General features: G+C 46.7%; 1 protein-coding gene across 7 annotated transcripts in view; it reads left to right on the plus strand.

The window, feature by feature from the left end:
- inpp4b (inositol polyphosphate-4-phosphatase type II B) overlaps positions 1–15,000 on the plus strand; it is a 289,177-nt gene that overhangs the window by 154,467 nt on the left and 119,710 nt on the right. The window contains exon 1 of one of the 7 annotated variants that reach the window (XM_048266517.1): positions 10,046–10,731. The exons of 5 other annotated variants lie outside the window; for them this stretch is intronic. In XM_048266517.1, coding sequence (XP_048122474.1) covers positions 10,684–10,731 — 48 coding nt within the window. In that variant the 5' untranslated portion in view covers positions 10,046–10,683. Of the gene's footprint in view, positions 1–10,045; positions 10,732–11,444; positions 11,464–15,000 lie in introns of those variants that run through there. One more of the 7 variants, XM_048266753.1, reaches the window with a different exon arrangement.

The following is a 15,000-nucleotide window of genomic DNA, read 5'->3' on the forward strand; positions in this document are numbered from 1 at the left end:
TTCCAGAGCTGTTTTCCATGGCTGAATGGCTGTCAGGCAGGAGATACTGTATGGCAGTATGACATCAGGAATTATTGACAAGGTATGAGTGGCACAGCACTGTGTGTGTGTGTGTGTGTGTGTGTGTGTATGTGGGTGTTTAGATGTGGGTGTGGATGTGTCTTTTGTTTGCATATACATTCACATGATGGCCTTTTAATCTAACAAAACAAAACCTGGCATACTGGCATGTCAGCTTGAATTTAGATTATCAAACAAGCCATGTATGCTTACACTGATGAATCATAGAGTCCACCATAGCTATACACTTAAGAAATAGGTTTAAGCAACACAATTGCACACAATGTTTTATTGGGGACTCTAAAACAGCTTGGAGATCAATACTTAACTGCTACTGGGATTCAGTTCAAAATAAAACACACATTTTGGGCCAGAGTCAATTCCTGAATTGGCAGGTTGTGTCCCTGAGCAGTGGAAAGGTCAGGTGTAAACCCATTTGACAGGTTAATGTTCAGTTTCCTGGGTAATGTTACTATATAATGTCATTTTAGAATGGAGTGTTGTCTCAGTGTTGGACAACTGAACATCTGAATGAAGCCTTAGATGTAACTAAGCTAGCATAGAGAGAGGCTTCCGGATATATGTACCAAGGCCAAGAAAGCGACAAGTTGTGGACATCTGTTTCATTGGTCAGAAAAAAAAATATAGTATATATTTCCACATGCTATTGCATCACTAAATCAGTTTAGAAACAGCTTGAGTGTTTGCCAAACTTGTTTAAGTAACACTGTAACACTGTTTAAGTTCCATTCAGGAGAAACACTTTGTGGGTGTGTGAATGTGTGAACTCCCATCAGTGTGTCGTGACACTAAAGAGGTCCCACTCCCTATTTTATGCTTGGCACGTCATTTGGTGAAATTCTGCTGTTTTATAGATTGTGTGCGAGCAGATACCTTATGAAGAGATGCGTTCACTTGTCATCATAATAGCAATGGGCCATGGTGTAACATCGCTCGGGGCTCTTAAAGGAGACGGCATGGGATTGGATGTAACGCCCAAAACACAACACACAGCACAAAACACATTCAGTACAATTCAAAACAAATGTAAGTAGCATGTGCCTGGCATCTTATCATTTATTCTGCTATCAAACTAGTCTACTATCAAAAAGTGGACTTGGACATCTAAATGCACTTAAACCACACATTTTAACACACACATATCTTCAGAATAGGGCTCTTAGTTGTTCCACTCTGGAGCCCTGAGACAATCTGATGGGGTGCCAGTCAAGCTCCTGAACCCTCCTGGCATGTTCCCCTCTGAAGGGGAAATCCCCCAGGGAAGGCCTGTGTTTCTCGCTCCAGATGTCTTGTCTTCTCCCCTGGAGCATTGGAGCGTAGCAGGGCCCTCTGCATCTCTGTAACCTGCCCATTATATCCTCAGTGCTGTTTAACACAGGTAGAATTGTGGGACGTCGGGGCCTGGCGCCTGTGCCTACCCCACCCATATCCGTGCACAGTAAATGTCTTTCATTTTCTATTCTAATGGGAGGAATAGAATAATTTGCCATAATTGTTCATTAACATGGTTAATTAAACTGACTGCCAATAAAGGCCGGCCTCCATTCTCTTTTATGACATCTTTTATACCCTCTCGCTCACTGTCTCTGCCACGCACACCCTCTTACCCGCGCCCATTTTCTTCCTCAGTGAAATGCTAAGTGGCTTCCATTAAAATACCAGCTCGCTCAGTTAGTCACCTGCAGGGCCGTGCTAGGGAATCTCTGTCGGCCGTGGTTAGCGCGCGCCGCTGCTATCTCCCCGGCATGCTACCATCGGGTGCCTCATTGCCAGGCTGTCAGAGATAAGTGGGGGACGGTAAAGGGAGTGAAAACAGAAGGGTTTAGTCTGAGGGGTGGGGTAGGGGTGCAGGGAAGGGAAAGAAGGGTCAATGGAACCAATTACTGGAATCTCCGCTGTGCTCTGGCTTAGTACACCTCCCCCCACCACTACCACACACACGCACACACACACGCACACACACACACACACACAGACACACACACACACAGACACACACACACACACAGACACAGACACACACACACACACACACGCACACACACACAGACACACACACACGCACACACACACAGACACACACACGCACACACAGACACAGACACACACACACAGACACACACACACAGACACACACACACAGACACACACACACACACGCACACAGACACACACACACGCACACACACAGACACACACACACACACACACACACACACAGACACACACACACACACACACACAGACACACACACACATAGACACAAACACAGACACACACACACACACAGACAGAAAGACACACACACACACGCCCGCCTGTTCCCGTTCCTTGTGGCTTCTGGCCCTCGTGCAGGTGCCAGCTCTGATAACAAGGCCCCTGTCAACCCCTGAAAAGCACACGTTCCCATTCCCACCACCCCCTCATCCCCTCATCATCCCTCTCCATGACGACCTGCTTCACACGCAGTCTGTCATCGCCACTTTTTTTTGAAGATTCTTTTTTTCTATTAGATGCAAGAATTTCTTTGTGAGCTACTTCGAACAAAAAGAGGGAGAGAGAGAGAGAGGAGAAGAAAAAAAAAGCATTTTCTATTTAGGGGGTAAAAGGAGGGTTTTGACAAGAAAGGGTATTCCTAAAAATTGGCTTCTCTACTGCGGGAGAGGTTGGGTTTGCGACAGGAAAGGACCAGGGAGGGCTGCCAAAAGATGCTGGCGTTTAGTGAACCACATGCTGGCAATGATGGCATTCCCCAGTGAGACTGGGACGCCTAGTGCCCGCATGCCACTTCGTGCCTTAAAATAACTCCCCATCCTAAAATGGGAACGCTACAATAGAATGGCAGGCCATTAATAGAAGTGCAGTGGCTATAGAACAGCAAGGACGCGGGCTAGAGCAAACTCATGGTCATAAAACTCTATATGGATGCTGACAAATGCTGACCATGCCGGGATCATAAAAGATGGCCAAGTGCTGAGCATCATCCAGAGCTGTAAATAAAGCAGATGGGAATCTGATACAGAGTCTTGAGCTAATCTGAAGCATGCATGGCAGCTTGTCATAACCGGCTTGCATCTCTGAGCTGAAGCGGAGCTGCAACTTGTTGCGTGCAAGTTATTTATTTATCAGCATGCTTTCATCCAGGGCATCTCGCAGCAAATATCTACGGCAGAGCGAAATCACTGACCTTGGCGTTTGCTAGTGGAGTGCAGTAGCTGCATCATCATCATCAGAGACCTGCAGACGTGACTTGCACTCGCCAGGGGAAGGAGGGAGGGAAGAGAGAGAGAGAGAGAGAGAGAGAGAGAGAGAGAGAGAGAGAGAGAGAGAGAGAGAGAGAGATGGCTAGGTGAATGCAGGGATCACGTGACCACATGCCTCACCCAGCGGTCCCCTCGCATGTCTCACCACATAAAATTACAATCATTTGCGCTCGTTAAATTTCACAAAGTCATTGAGAGTGACCGTACTGATGGATGGCACCCACCTGGTGCGTGTGGTGTCCCACGCGGAGGCCTGGCGGGGCCGCGAGGGGGCCCGCTGATTCTCCGTCCTGCTCCTCCGATAGGACTCATCATTTGTCGCTTATTAATTCAGGCAAGTTTCATGTTTGCTTCTCCCCCCATATCTCATCTCCTCCATTTCTGTCCTTTTGCTATTCCGCTTTTTCCCTCCCTCCCTCTCTCTCTCTCTCTCTCTCTCTATCTCTCTCTCTCCCTCTCTCATTTGTCTCTTCCTCTCATTGAATGGATGATTGAGGCTGGTGATTATTAAGGGTTTGTTTTCCTATGTAATTCTCTTCTAATTGCTTCAGCCAGAAGATCCACAGAGTTTGTATGGCAGTCAGGCAGGCCTCTGATTGATCTATTAGCAGTTGAGATGTGTCGGCCATGCATTGGCGATTGACTTTTGTGTTGTGTGGAGCAGCAGAAGTGTGATCTCCTCTTGTGTCTTCTTTCTTGCGCTGAGTAGCTATTATTGCTTCCAGCTGGAACACATGCCTACATCGGAGCGCTGATAATGGTCAATAGGAGGAGACGTTGGCCGGACGGGAAGTCAGAAAAAAGCAATCAGCTGAACAACTGAGTCAGCACAACTCTTCCTCCCTCATGTCTTTAGCTACACTGTTTCTCTCTTTCTCTCCCTCTCTCTGTATGTATGTGCTTATGTGTGTGTGTTTATGTGTGATCAATAAAAGCCCTTGCCATGCCCCCATCAGCCATGTCATCTCCTGATGACTAAAACCTTACAAACTGAACTGATCTGCTGCTGATGTACCAAAAGCTTTAGTAAGTCATCTGTAGAACCCATTTTTACGGGTGTAAGTCCCATGTGGCCAGCCCCTACCCCTTTTTAAATGAGCTTACCACACCCACAGCCTGTCATCAAAGTCAGGCTGGTTTACTCAAAGAAACAGAACAACACTGAACTAGTCTGAGCTGTGGAGTTGCCTCTTATCTGGATACTGTAGTGAAGGGCATACACAATACTTATGAGCCAACAAAATAACCTTCCTGTGAAATGGGACTGCTGGAAATTGCCAATTGAGTTGTGTTAATATACACGTGTCGCGTGGAACGGCTTGGGCTTTTTGTAGCGAGCTGCTAAGTGTTAAAAATGACCGCCCTCTGCTTCGCCGTTTTACATCCGTGCAGTCTGGCCTGCCTCCAAAGCCAGCCAAGTAACGGCCGGCGGCTCGCTCCCTCATCTGCCAGACCAGCACAGCACTCAAATAAAACAAACTCCCCCAACACCGCCCCCCCATGCACTTTTCTGTTTTTATGTGCGGACATGGAAGGAAGGCTTCGTATCTCGCAGCTTTTTATTCCTGACGGGCATTTTTTTTTTATTATTAAGCAGAAAGTCTTGTTAAGTTGGCCTGCCACAGAAGAACAGCAGGCTTTTTTCAATGAAAAATTTAAGCAAACAGGCAAAGGGCCTCCTCGCTCCAAACGCCCTGCGTGCGCTTAAATGCTGCTAAAGCAGGGCTTTTGACGGTGCAGCTGAACTCTCGGTGCTCTCCGAGGGTTGTCAGGTTGAAAGTGTCTCTAAGAGCTGGAACAGACTCGGGTCCACCGGAGGCTAGAGGCAGCGTGGAACATCAGCTCACATAACAGAACAGCTCCCCGGTTCTTATACGTCACACAGCATTCTCCTGTTTGGCTGTTTTGCAGATTTGAACTGGTTCATGAAAATAATGGTCTGTGTGTGTTCATGAAAGAATGTCTAATATTTTCTTGATTCAAAAAATACTTAAGTCCACAAAGAGCGTTTTGTGAAGATGGACGAGGGCCGATTAAGAAAACAGATTTGAGAATGCTGTGACTTTGGCCAAGTGAGTGCGCAGCTGCCAGCAGGAGATGCCATTTCCCTGCAACCCCCAGAATGCCTGAGGCTGGGCAGTAACTCTGCCCACATCCCATCCCATGCAAGTAACCCTGCACACATCCCATTACAGAATCAACCGTTTCTGAATCACACTACAGTTACCAGACTGAACATTTCTAATCAACCAAAACATCATGTATTAAATAATAAAGTAATAGAAGTATAGTGTAGTTATTTGCTCTTACAATTCAATACAAGGTTGGATTGAAGACTGACCAAGGAAAAACCATAAAACAATAATACAACTTTAATCATTCAGCACTCAAGAACTATGCACCAAGGCAAGAAACAAGAACAAGGGTGAAAAGTGTGTGCTATTGCAGACTCCGTTCAGATGAAGGCTAAAGCTAGAGAATGGCTTTGGAACTGGCACAAGTCATGAAATGCCTCATGCCTTAATGCCTTAAAAATACACATGCTATGCCATTGACACATAGACATTAAAATGAGTTAGAGGGTGCTAAATTGAATATGAAAGAATGCAACAGGGTTAGATAGTAAGATTGTAGTTAGATTGTACATTGTGATTCTAATAAAAATGCTATGTTAAAAATATTACAAGAAAGAATGGGATAATACATAATCAACAGATTCATATGAAACATTTAAAACTCATGGATTGGACTCGTGCCTCTTGTTGAGATGTTTCCTACCTGGCATTGAGCACAGCTGGGATGAAGTGCCCTCTGTTAGCATTAGCAGCAGCGCTTTAGACGTGCGTCAGGGTCTGTTTTCCACCAGGAGTGGCCCACCAAGTGGCGTCATCCCCTGCTAAGACGTTGATAATCCCACTCCAATTTTCTCAAGATGGGATTTGTCCAGTTCAATTTTGTAATGCATTTTTCAATTGGAAATTTAATTAAGAACTCCTGTGCTGTACTCTACCTCCCACCTCCACCTGCCAACCCCCCCCCCCCCCTCACACTAATGTCAATGGTTGTGAGGCGATCACCTCCACCTGCAGATTATCATCCAAATGTATTAGTGGGTCACAGGTGAATGGAATGGGCCGGCTCTAATCTTTAGCTGTGAAAAGTGGCTTAATGTAACTTATATTCACAGAGGAGTCGGCGTGGAACTCCAGCCTTTCGTTGTTTTGTTTTGTTTCATTTTCTTGAGGCTCAGCTCTTAAGCACCGTGTCGTGCCCAGAGGGGAGAGGGATTGGGTGCTCGCAGGATGGTGGTAAGAGTTGACATGAAGTACATGTACGTGACAGGAAGCTGTTATGGCCAGCTTAGTGAATGACCTTCACCACCAGTCAGGGCAATTGTAGGGAACTACCAGGAAGAGCTCTGTGGTTGTGGAATGTGGCTGTGGTCACACCAGACGGTTTACTGCTGTTGCCTAGTACATTGTTTTTCAGTCGGTAACAGTATGTGTGTGTGTATATGTGTGTGTGTATGTGTGTGTGTCTGGGGGTCTGGGGAGGGTGCTGATGCAAAGTACATGTTTCATGTACAACCAACTAGCAATGTGTGTTTAATATGCATTAATGTTCAGCTAACACTCTTTTCTTTCTCTGGGCCATGAAAGTAGATTAGGGCAGAACAGAGCGTCCCACGCTGCTTTGTTCCTCGTCAGTGCAGATTGAATTATTTGATAAAGTTTAGAATCGCCCTGCATCACTTCCTAGTCAAGCCTCCGGAGCTGTTGCAACTATTAGATGTCTTCAAGGAGTCATTTTTCTCAGGAAACACAAATACATTTTGTGATCTTATCGCAGTGCCTCTACGTGCTTAATACACATTCATGAACACAACAACAGAAAGGCTCCATTTCTCTATTTGTTTATAGTGAGCAAGGACAAATCTACTTTTTAACAGAAGTGGTGTTTTTGAATCACAGGCTGAATGCATAGTGCTTTCTGGTACAAGCTTGTGACAGATAAATGCTTGGCACTCGTACACATGTAGATGACTGCAGCCCTGAGGGTGTGTTGAGCTGATGACCTACGGTACAGTGAAGGTGCTGGACATGAGTACTGGACATGGTCACATGCTGGAGGTACTGGACATGGTCACATGCTGGAGGTACCGGACATGAGTACTGGACATGGTCACATGCTGGAGGTACTGGACATGAGTACTGGACATGGTCACATGCTGGAGGTACCGGACATGAGTACTGGACATGGTCACATGCTGGAGGTACTGGACATGAGTACTGGACATGGTCACATGCTGGAGGTACCGGACATGAGTACTGGACATGGTCACATGCTGGAGGTACTGGACATGAGTACTGGACATGGTCACATGCTGGAGGTACTGGACATGGTCACACTCACGTGGTCTTATCAAAAGCGCTTAAGCTGATGTACAAATGGAGCAGGACTTTACATGACACATAATCTCATCTGTAAACACACACACACACACACAAGTGAGTGCACATGCACACACAATTTATTGTGCAGTGTCTCAATATGTTGTTTGCAGCAGGCTGGTGTAACTGCTCTGGCCTGTAAGTGAACAGCAGGTGTTAGCACATGGACACTGAGGCAATCCAGCCTGTCTGTTTGACCTGCCCGGCTACCATAACCTGTCTGTTTGCCCTGCCCGGCTACCACAACCACCCACCACACCATCAGCCACACCAGCATCATGTAGCCAGACTGCCCACAGCCCACTCACGCAGCCCACAACACCCCACCAACACTTCAGAGCCATCCTCACCGGCTACAGCGCTCACTCGCCACCCTCACCGGCTACAGCGCTCACTCGCCACAGCGCTCACTCGGCCACAGCGCTCACTCGCCATCCTCACCGGCCACAGCGCTCACTCGCCACCCTCACCGGCCACAGCGCTCACTCGCCACCCTCACCGGCCACAGCACTCACTCGGCATTCAGTCTTGTCTGGGCTACTATGGACGACACTTAAGCATAAACATAAACACTGTAAGCTGATTTTAATTGTAATGTGCTGACAAATAAGATATGTACAGTATGCTGGTCTTGATACCAATGGTGATGTTTGAGATCTAGTTGCACAGGATGAAGAAATGATTTCTCAATGCTTTGTATACAGGATCTGGGATGTTCAGGAGTAATCTGAAACAGAGATGAAATAGAAAGGCAGAACACACATTTATACAGATATTTTACCTTTTCCAACAACAAAAGCAAAAATATACAGTAATGCCTCTGTACTAGTGAGAGAGACGATTGGTCCCTCGTACCACTCACAAAAGCAACAGCAACCCCTTCGTGTTCCGCAACCCTCCCCTTGCATGGCTTGCAGAGAGGTATCGCTATGCGCTATGATGTTTTTACTGAGATCGCCGAGTGTTTCTTCATGCAGGGAATAGACTGGCTTTTGGTTCACTTTGACACAAAAGACTAATGATTTGTTGTGAAACACTCAAGCATTTTGCATCAATGTCTCTCTTGCTTTGCCATTTTCAAAGCGACATCATCTCAGAGATGGTACTCTTGCTGTGAGGGGACGCTCTTAATTAGACAATGATTCAGCAAGCGGAGTTCTAAGTCCAGTTAAAAAACAAAAAAATAATCTGTTGTTCAGTATTCAGTTATTCAGCATTGAGTTTTTGTAAAAGGTTGAAAAGATTGTAAATAACATGTATCAAGGCTAGGAAACAGAGCAGCCATTTGATGCTGATTAGAGTCACTCTCTCTTTTTACCCCCTTTTTCCCACACTTTTATTCTATCAGTTGTTCCTTTAAACCTCATTCTCTTTTTCTCTTTCTCCCTCCCTCTATCTCTCTCTCTCTCGGTCGGGTGAATTGCTAACTGAGGTCGAACCTTCTGTCAGGGTATTGCTTCAGGTTAAGAGGTTTGGGGTGTTTTTGATCACAGAGCTGTGTGTGTGTGTGTGTGTGTTTTTCTCATTGACCACAGCGTGTCATTTTGTGGTCATTCCTTTGAGTATGTTTTTAGCCTCAGAGCAATGTTCTTTCGAAAATTATTGCATGTTATTATTTGTATGTGCACATAATATATATTGAGCATGAAATGACTCTGCTGAGTCGAGTTAAACGCTTATCGGTAAGCCCTCCTCCCTCTTAGCTGGGAGGTGTTGTGGTGGCGCTGTCCTTGCCTGGACGCCTGCATCTGTGGCCCGCCTGCAGATGATTGCGTGTCAACATAGCCTCTCCACCTTTATCAGCACAGCTGCAGGTCAGCCTGCTCTACCACACACACAGACACACAGACACACACACACACACACACACACACACACACACACACACACACACACACTAAGGGAGGGAGAGCGAGGGATGGGGAAAAAAAGCCCCTTATTGAATATGTAAAATAAAACATGTGCTTGCGAGTCTGATAAAGCCCAGCGTCTTCTCCCTTCTCGTTTTTTGGCGAGCACGCAGTGCAGAAATTCACAAGTGGAGAGCCACAGAGAGTAGGAAGTGGGCGTCTGGGGTTAAGAGAGGCGGAGCGATAAGGGATCGCCTTATCTCAGGAGCTGTCAGTGATCTTTGACCATGACTGCTAGCACATTTTCACACACATACACACACACACACACACACACACACACACACACACACACACACACACAGACACGTGCCGGTTTGACTTCTGTCTTTTTCTCACATTTCTCACTCACACTCACACATCCCTCACTTGCTTAACACTTCTAGCTACAGTTTGCCACGGCCCACTGTGACGGTGTGCATACCAGATATCACGATCAGATCCCAGGCAGCCACTGCAGGCGCGCTGCGTGTTTGGAGCTGCAGCCGTCCTGTCAGCCACGAGCATCAGGGCGCACTCGAGCAGGAACGAGCTGGAGCAGGAGAGCCCTGGGATTGGCCGCCTCGCCAGGAGATTGCTAAATTATGCACAACTGTGAGGACTTTGACAGCTACCTTATTCTAGAGACAAGACTAACTCCAAGCCTATCGTTACTGGTGCCTGAAGACTAACTCCAAGCCTATCATTATTGGTGCCTGAAGACCAACTCCAAGCCTATCGTTACTGGTACCTGAAGACTAACTCCAAGCCTAACGCTACCAATGCCGGAAGTCTAGTCTGTCTCCTTAAGGAAAAGTATGATTTGGATTCGGGCACTGACCTTCCCACCTTACTGAGAGGAGTTTCCTTTGTCGTCTTGCTGTTATTCTTTAATGCACTATGAGGATATTGAGGTATGACTGACAGTGGTGACCCCTCACTGCTGTGTCCATTGAGGGGTACTGCTGGGAGACGGCGCTCTGGGACAGCTGCGTGAGATGGCCCGGGCCCTGTGCTGCTGCGGAGGCAGGGCTGCTGAGGAAGAGGTAAGGACAGAGCGCTACGTTGTAGCCACCACAGCCACTTCACGTGGCCATGTGTAATGCACTCTGTGTGTGTGTGTGTGTGTGTGTGTGTGTGTGTGTGTGTGTGTGTGTGTGTGTGTGTCAGGTCAGAAGAAGTAAGCAGCTGCTGGAAATGAGTCTGCTCTTCTTGAGTGGCTCAGTGGTCTTGACATGGTCTTCCTCTCTGATAGCTGGTGTGTGCAGGCAGGATTGCATCACTCCAGAATTACCCCAGTTACCCACAACTATGAGATACTCCCAGAGGCCGTCCACAAAACGGCCTCTGGGGGACTTCTTCCGTTTGCAATCATGAATCATGCAAAACCTAAAAAAAGGGCCATTTTGGAATCCATTGAAGTATCAGCTTATCTAGCTTAATAACAGTTTCGGGCTCATAATCAAACCTACACCAAATCAATCATGCATAGAACAGGACGAAAACAAAACAAAAACCAAAAGGCCATCTAAGCAGTGGGATAGGGATGACGAGTAGGTAAGCAGGCTGGCTGCATGTTGAGTAATTGCTGACGTGTGCTGAAGGGGCATGCATAGGCAGGCAGAGGAATGCTCGCCACCCGAGGGCAGAGTATTATGCTCCCAGTCAGAGTGAAACCTGCCCCAGCCTGAGAGTTCAGGGCATCTGGATGCAGTGCTGACACTAAACACAGACAGCACAGGCTATATAGAGCTCTGTGTGTATCACACCCTGGCAAGGTAGGTCACTGGTCCTTTGATTTTGGAGACATTGTATTATTACGCATCGCTCATGCGTGCATGTGTGCATGAGTGTGTGTTTGTTTGTGTGTGTGTGTGTGTGTGTGTGTGTGTGTGTGTGTGTGTGTGTGTGTTGTCTGAGTATGAGTTGTTGCGGGTTGTGTATGGTGTTTCACTATGTGCAAACTTTATTACTTTTACTTTTCTGCATACTTGTGATACTCTCTCTCTTACTCTCTCTCCCCTCCTGTCTCTCTCTCTCTCTCTTCCTCCTGTCTCTCTCTCTCTCTTTCTCTCTTCCTCCTGTCTCTTCATCCTGTCTCTCTCTCTCTCTTTCTCTCTTCCTCTTGTCTCTTTCTCTCTCTCTCTCTCTCTCTCTCTCTCTCCTCCTGTCTCTTTCTCACTGCTCTGCGTACCAGTGAAGTCTGCTCAGTGTTCAGTCTGCTCAGTGTTCAGTGTGCTCAGTGTTCAGTCTGCTCAGTGTTCAGTGTGCTCAGTGTTCAGTGTGCTCAGTGTTTGGATATTCATCATATTCTCTTTGTTCTGCATGTCATTTTTTTTGTGGGCCAGCTTTGACTGCTCTCTATAACATGGGTGACAAGGGAGATCTTTAAAGGGATAGAAAATGTACCCCCTACTCTCTCTCTCTCTCTCTCTCGCCCTCTGTCTCGTGTTTTTTTCCTTTTGTTAGATATGTATGTTGAGCGCAGTGTGTCATTTCTCTAGAGCGACTGCTGACTTTGTAACTAGAGTGCTCAGACTCATGAGGAGTAGAAACAGAAAAAGACAACACGCCTCATGAAGTAGGACAAACACGCCTGCACCAGCGCAATGCATGCAGCCACAAACACTGGACACACACACTTAGATACACCACTGGTAACATATGTGTGTGCACATACACAAACACACACACACACACACACACACACACACACACACACACACACACACACACACACACACACACACAAGATGAATTACATGGAGATGCACACATATGCTTTTTCAGTTGGGGAGCTGCAGGGATTGATGTCTCTCTTGCATCTCAGGGAAGCAGAGAAGCCTCATTCTTTCATGTGACATGATGTGAAGCTCCAGTCTGTCTCCTACACACACACACACACACACACACACACACACACACACACACTCATACAAGCAACAGGCATCCAACATATGCTAAGGTGGTCCTGGGGTGTGAAGGCATGAGTTGAGCACAAGTGTGTGTGCTGTGTGTTTTTGTGTGTGTCTGTGGAGCTGGAGCTGCCATGGTCTCGATGGGCCATTTTGAGCTGTTTGATGTGGTGATGGGGGCTGGTTCTGCCGGGCTGATCAAATGGAGCCTAAAATGCCTCACTTTCCACCAAATTTGACACCATTACGGTTTCATCTGCGAGGTCTCGTATTCAGATGCTCTCGAGGGAGGTTGCGAATCCAACTGTTCTGCTTGGTTTTGCTGCTTATGTATCAGTTTTGATGTGTGTGTGTGTGTGTGTGTGTGTGTGTGTGTGTGTGTGTGTGTGTGTATGTGTGTGTGTGTTGTCTTCATGTACTGTATACTTGCATTGACCTCAACAGTTTTGGGAGAAACAAAGCATTTTTCAAGTTTCCTCCGTATGGACCAATCGCATTGCTGTCATGGGTAGTCTTGAATACTAAGGAGGCTTGACTCAGTGGGAAATATGTGCAAAGAATTGCATCACAAAAAGGGAATAAAAGTTCTGAGGTAGACTGGCATTGCAGGGAGTCCAGCAATCACAACAAGAGAAGGAGGGAGAGAGAAAGAGATTATTTACGGTGCGTATTGCTGAGCAGAGGAGCTCACCATCTTCGGCTGCCATAGCAGCATTTTTTCAGTGCTGTATACAGAAGGTGCTTCATAGGTGTGTACCTTTTTTTTTTGCGTGTTCATGCACTTTATCCAGTCCAGGGCCAGATGGTGCAGAAGAGTCTCTTGTATTGCGTGTTGGTCATTACTACAGAGTCAGCAAGGCCCCTCGTCCTGTTGGACACTCTCCCTTGTAGCCTTCTCCAGTCAGTAATGCCTGACCCATAATCACGCCTGCAATGTCTGATTAGCCACTGGCTCTAGGCCTAAAATTATATTGTGTCTATACTGTGTCTGATTTTGTGATGCTGTTAGCAAGGCTAGCAGTAAGGATTGCTTGTCCCGTCGAGTCGTGTTGTCTTTCCCATTAAAAGACCTTGAGGAAGTACTGTAAAGTCATAAGTCTCATGGCCCTCGGGCACAGTATTTTATTGGCAGTGGCTTATAGGAAGTACCCTGGAAACTCCAGAGTTCTCGCAAGAGCACAATTTGAATTGTCTCTGTGAGACACTCTGGCAATGAGTAATGATGCAGGTTACTTTTGCGACTTGTATCACGGGGAGTCAATCACATCGGATATAGGCAGGCCAAAGGCGAGCTAGACAGATGACAGTCGTAGTGTTATCCAATTGCGTCGAAGTCCAGAATCAGTCAGTAAACGTTGGTAGTATTGTGTTATCCAATTGCGTGCAGTGAGATTTTCAAATGCACGCTTGGTGCCGCCCCTCGAGTTGGGCCATTGCATTATCCGTGGAGCCTTAATCTTTCTAGATTACCAGGGTCTGGAATCTCCAGAAAGTGGAAGTGTTTTGCTTGGAGAAACACAGAGTACAAACCCAATACAGGGGAGTTCCACGTGTGGTGAGTGTGGAGGGAGTTGCCCAGACCTTGGGATCGATTCAATCAGTCTGGTTTTGAACCTTCAGTCCAAGGATCACACAGGAGAGACCTGACAGAGCTGATAATATACTCATGTGTTTGTGTGTGTTTGTGTGTGTCTGTTGTACTGTAGCATGTGTGATGTTTGTGTGTGTGTGTGTTGGTGTGTGGGTGTGGGTGGATGGGGGGTGTTTGGTGAGGGGTTGGATGTGCTAAGTCACATTACAGCAGTCAGACTGAAGTCTGTGCTACCCACATTCCAGTAGCATCCATCCATCCCTGCAGTAGCAGTCTCACATCTTCCCTTTTGACATCTGACACTGTACACAGAAGGTGTGTGAGAGAAAGGTGTGCTTTCTGAGTGTGTGTGTGTGTGTGTGTGTGTGTGCATGTCTTTGTGTGTGTGTGTGTGTGTGTGTGTGTGTGTGTGTCTTTGTATGTGTGTGTGTGTGTGTGTGTGCATGTCTTTGTGTGTGTGTGTGTGTGTGTGTGTGCATGTCTTTGTGTGTGTGTGTGTGTGTGAGAGTGTGTGTGTGTGTGTGTGTGTGTGTGTGTGTGTGTGTGTGTGTGTGAGAGTGTGCTCGAAAGAGGAGGAGAAGGTGTAGAGAAGAGGAAGAGCTCTAAAGGGAGAACAGGAAGTGGAACTTTTGTGTTCTGAGAGTGAGGCACCTTTACCTGATCCCAACATGCTCTATCTCAATCAGCTGTATCTCAATCAGCTTGCTTGGGGTCTCTGTGTGTATTGTAGTGTGTGTAGCATGTGGTCAAATGATGTATACTGGAACATATACTGTAGATGCGCTTGTGTGTGTGTGTGTGTATGAAGC

Source organism: Alosa alosa, chromosome 1, assembly GCF_017589495.1.
Source record: "Alosa alosa isolate M-15738 ecotype Scorff River chromosome 1, AALO_Geno_1.1, whole genome shotgun sequence".
Lineage (NCBI taxonomy): Eukaryota > Metazoa > Chordata > Actinopteri > Clupeiformes > Clupeidae > Alosa > Alosa alosa.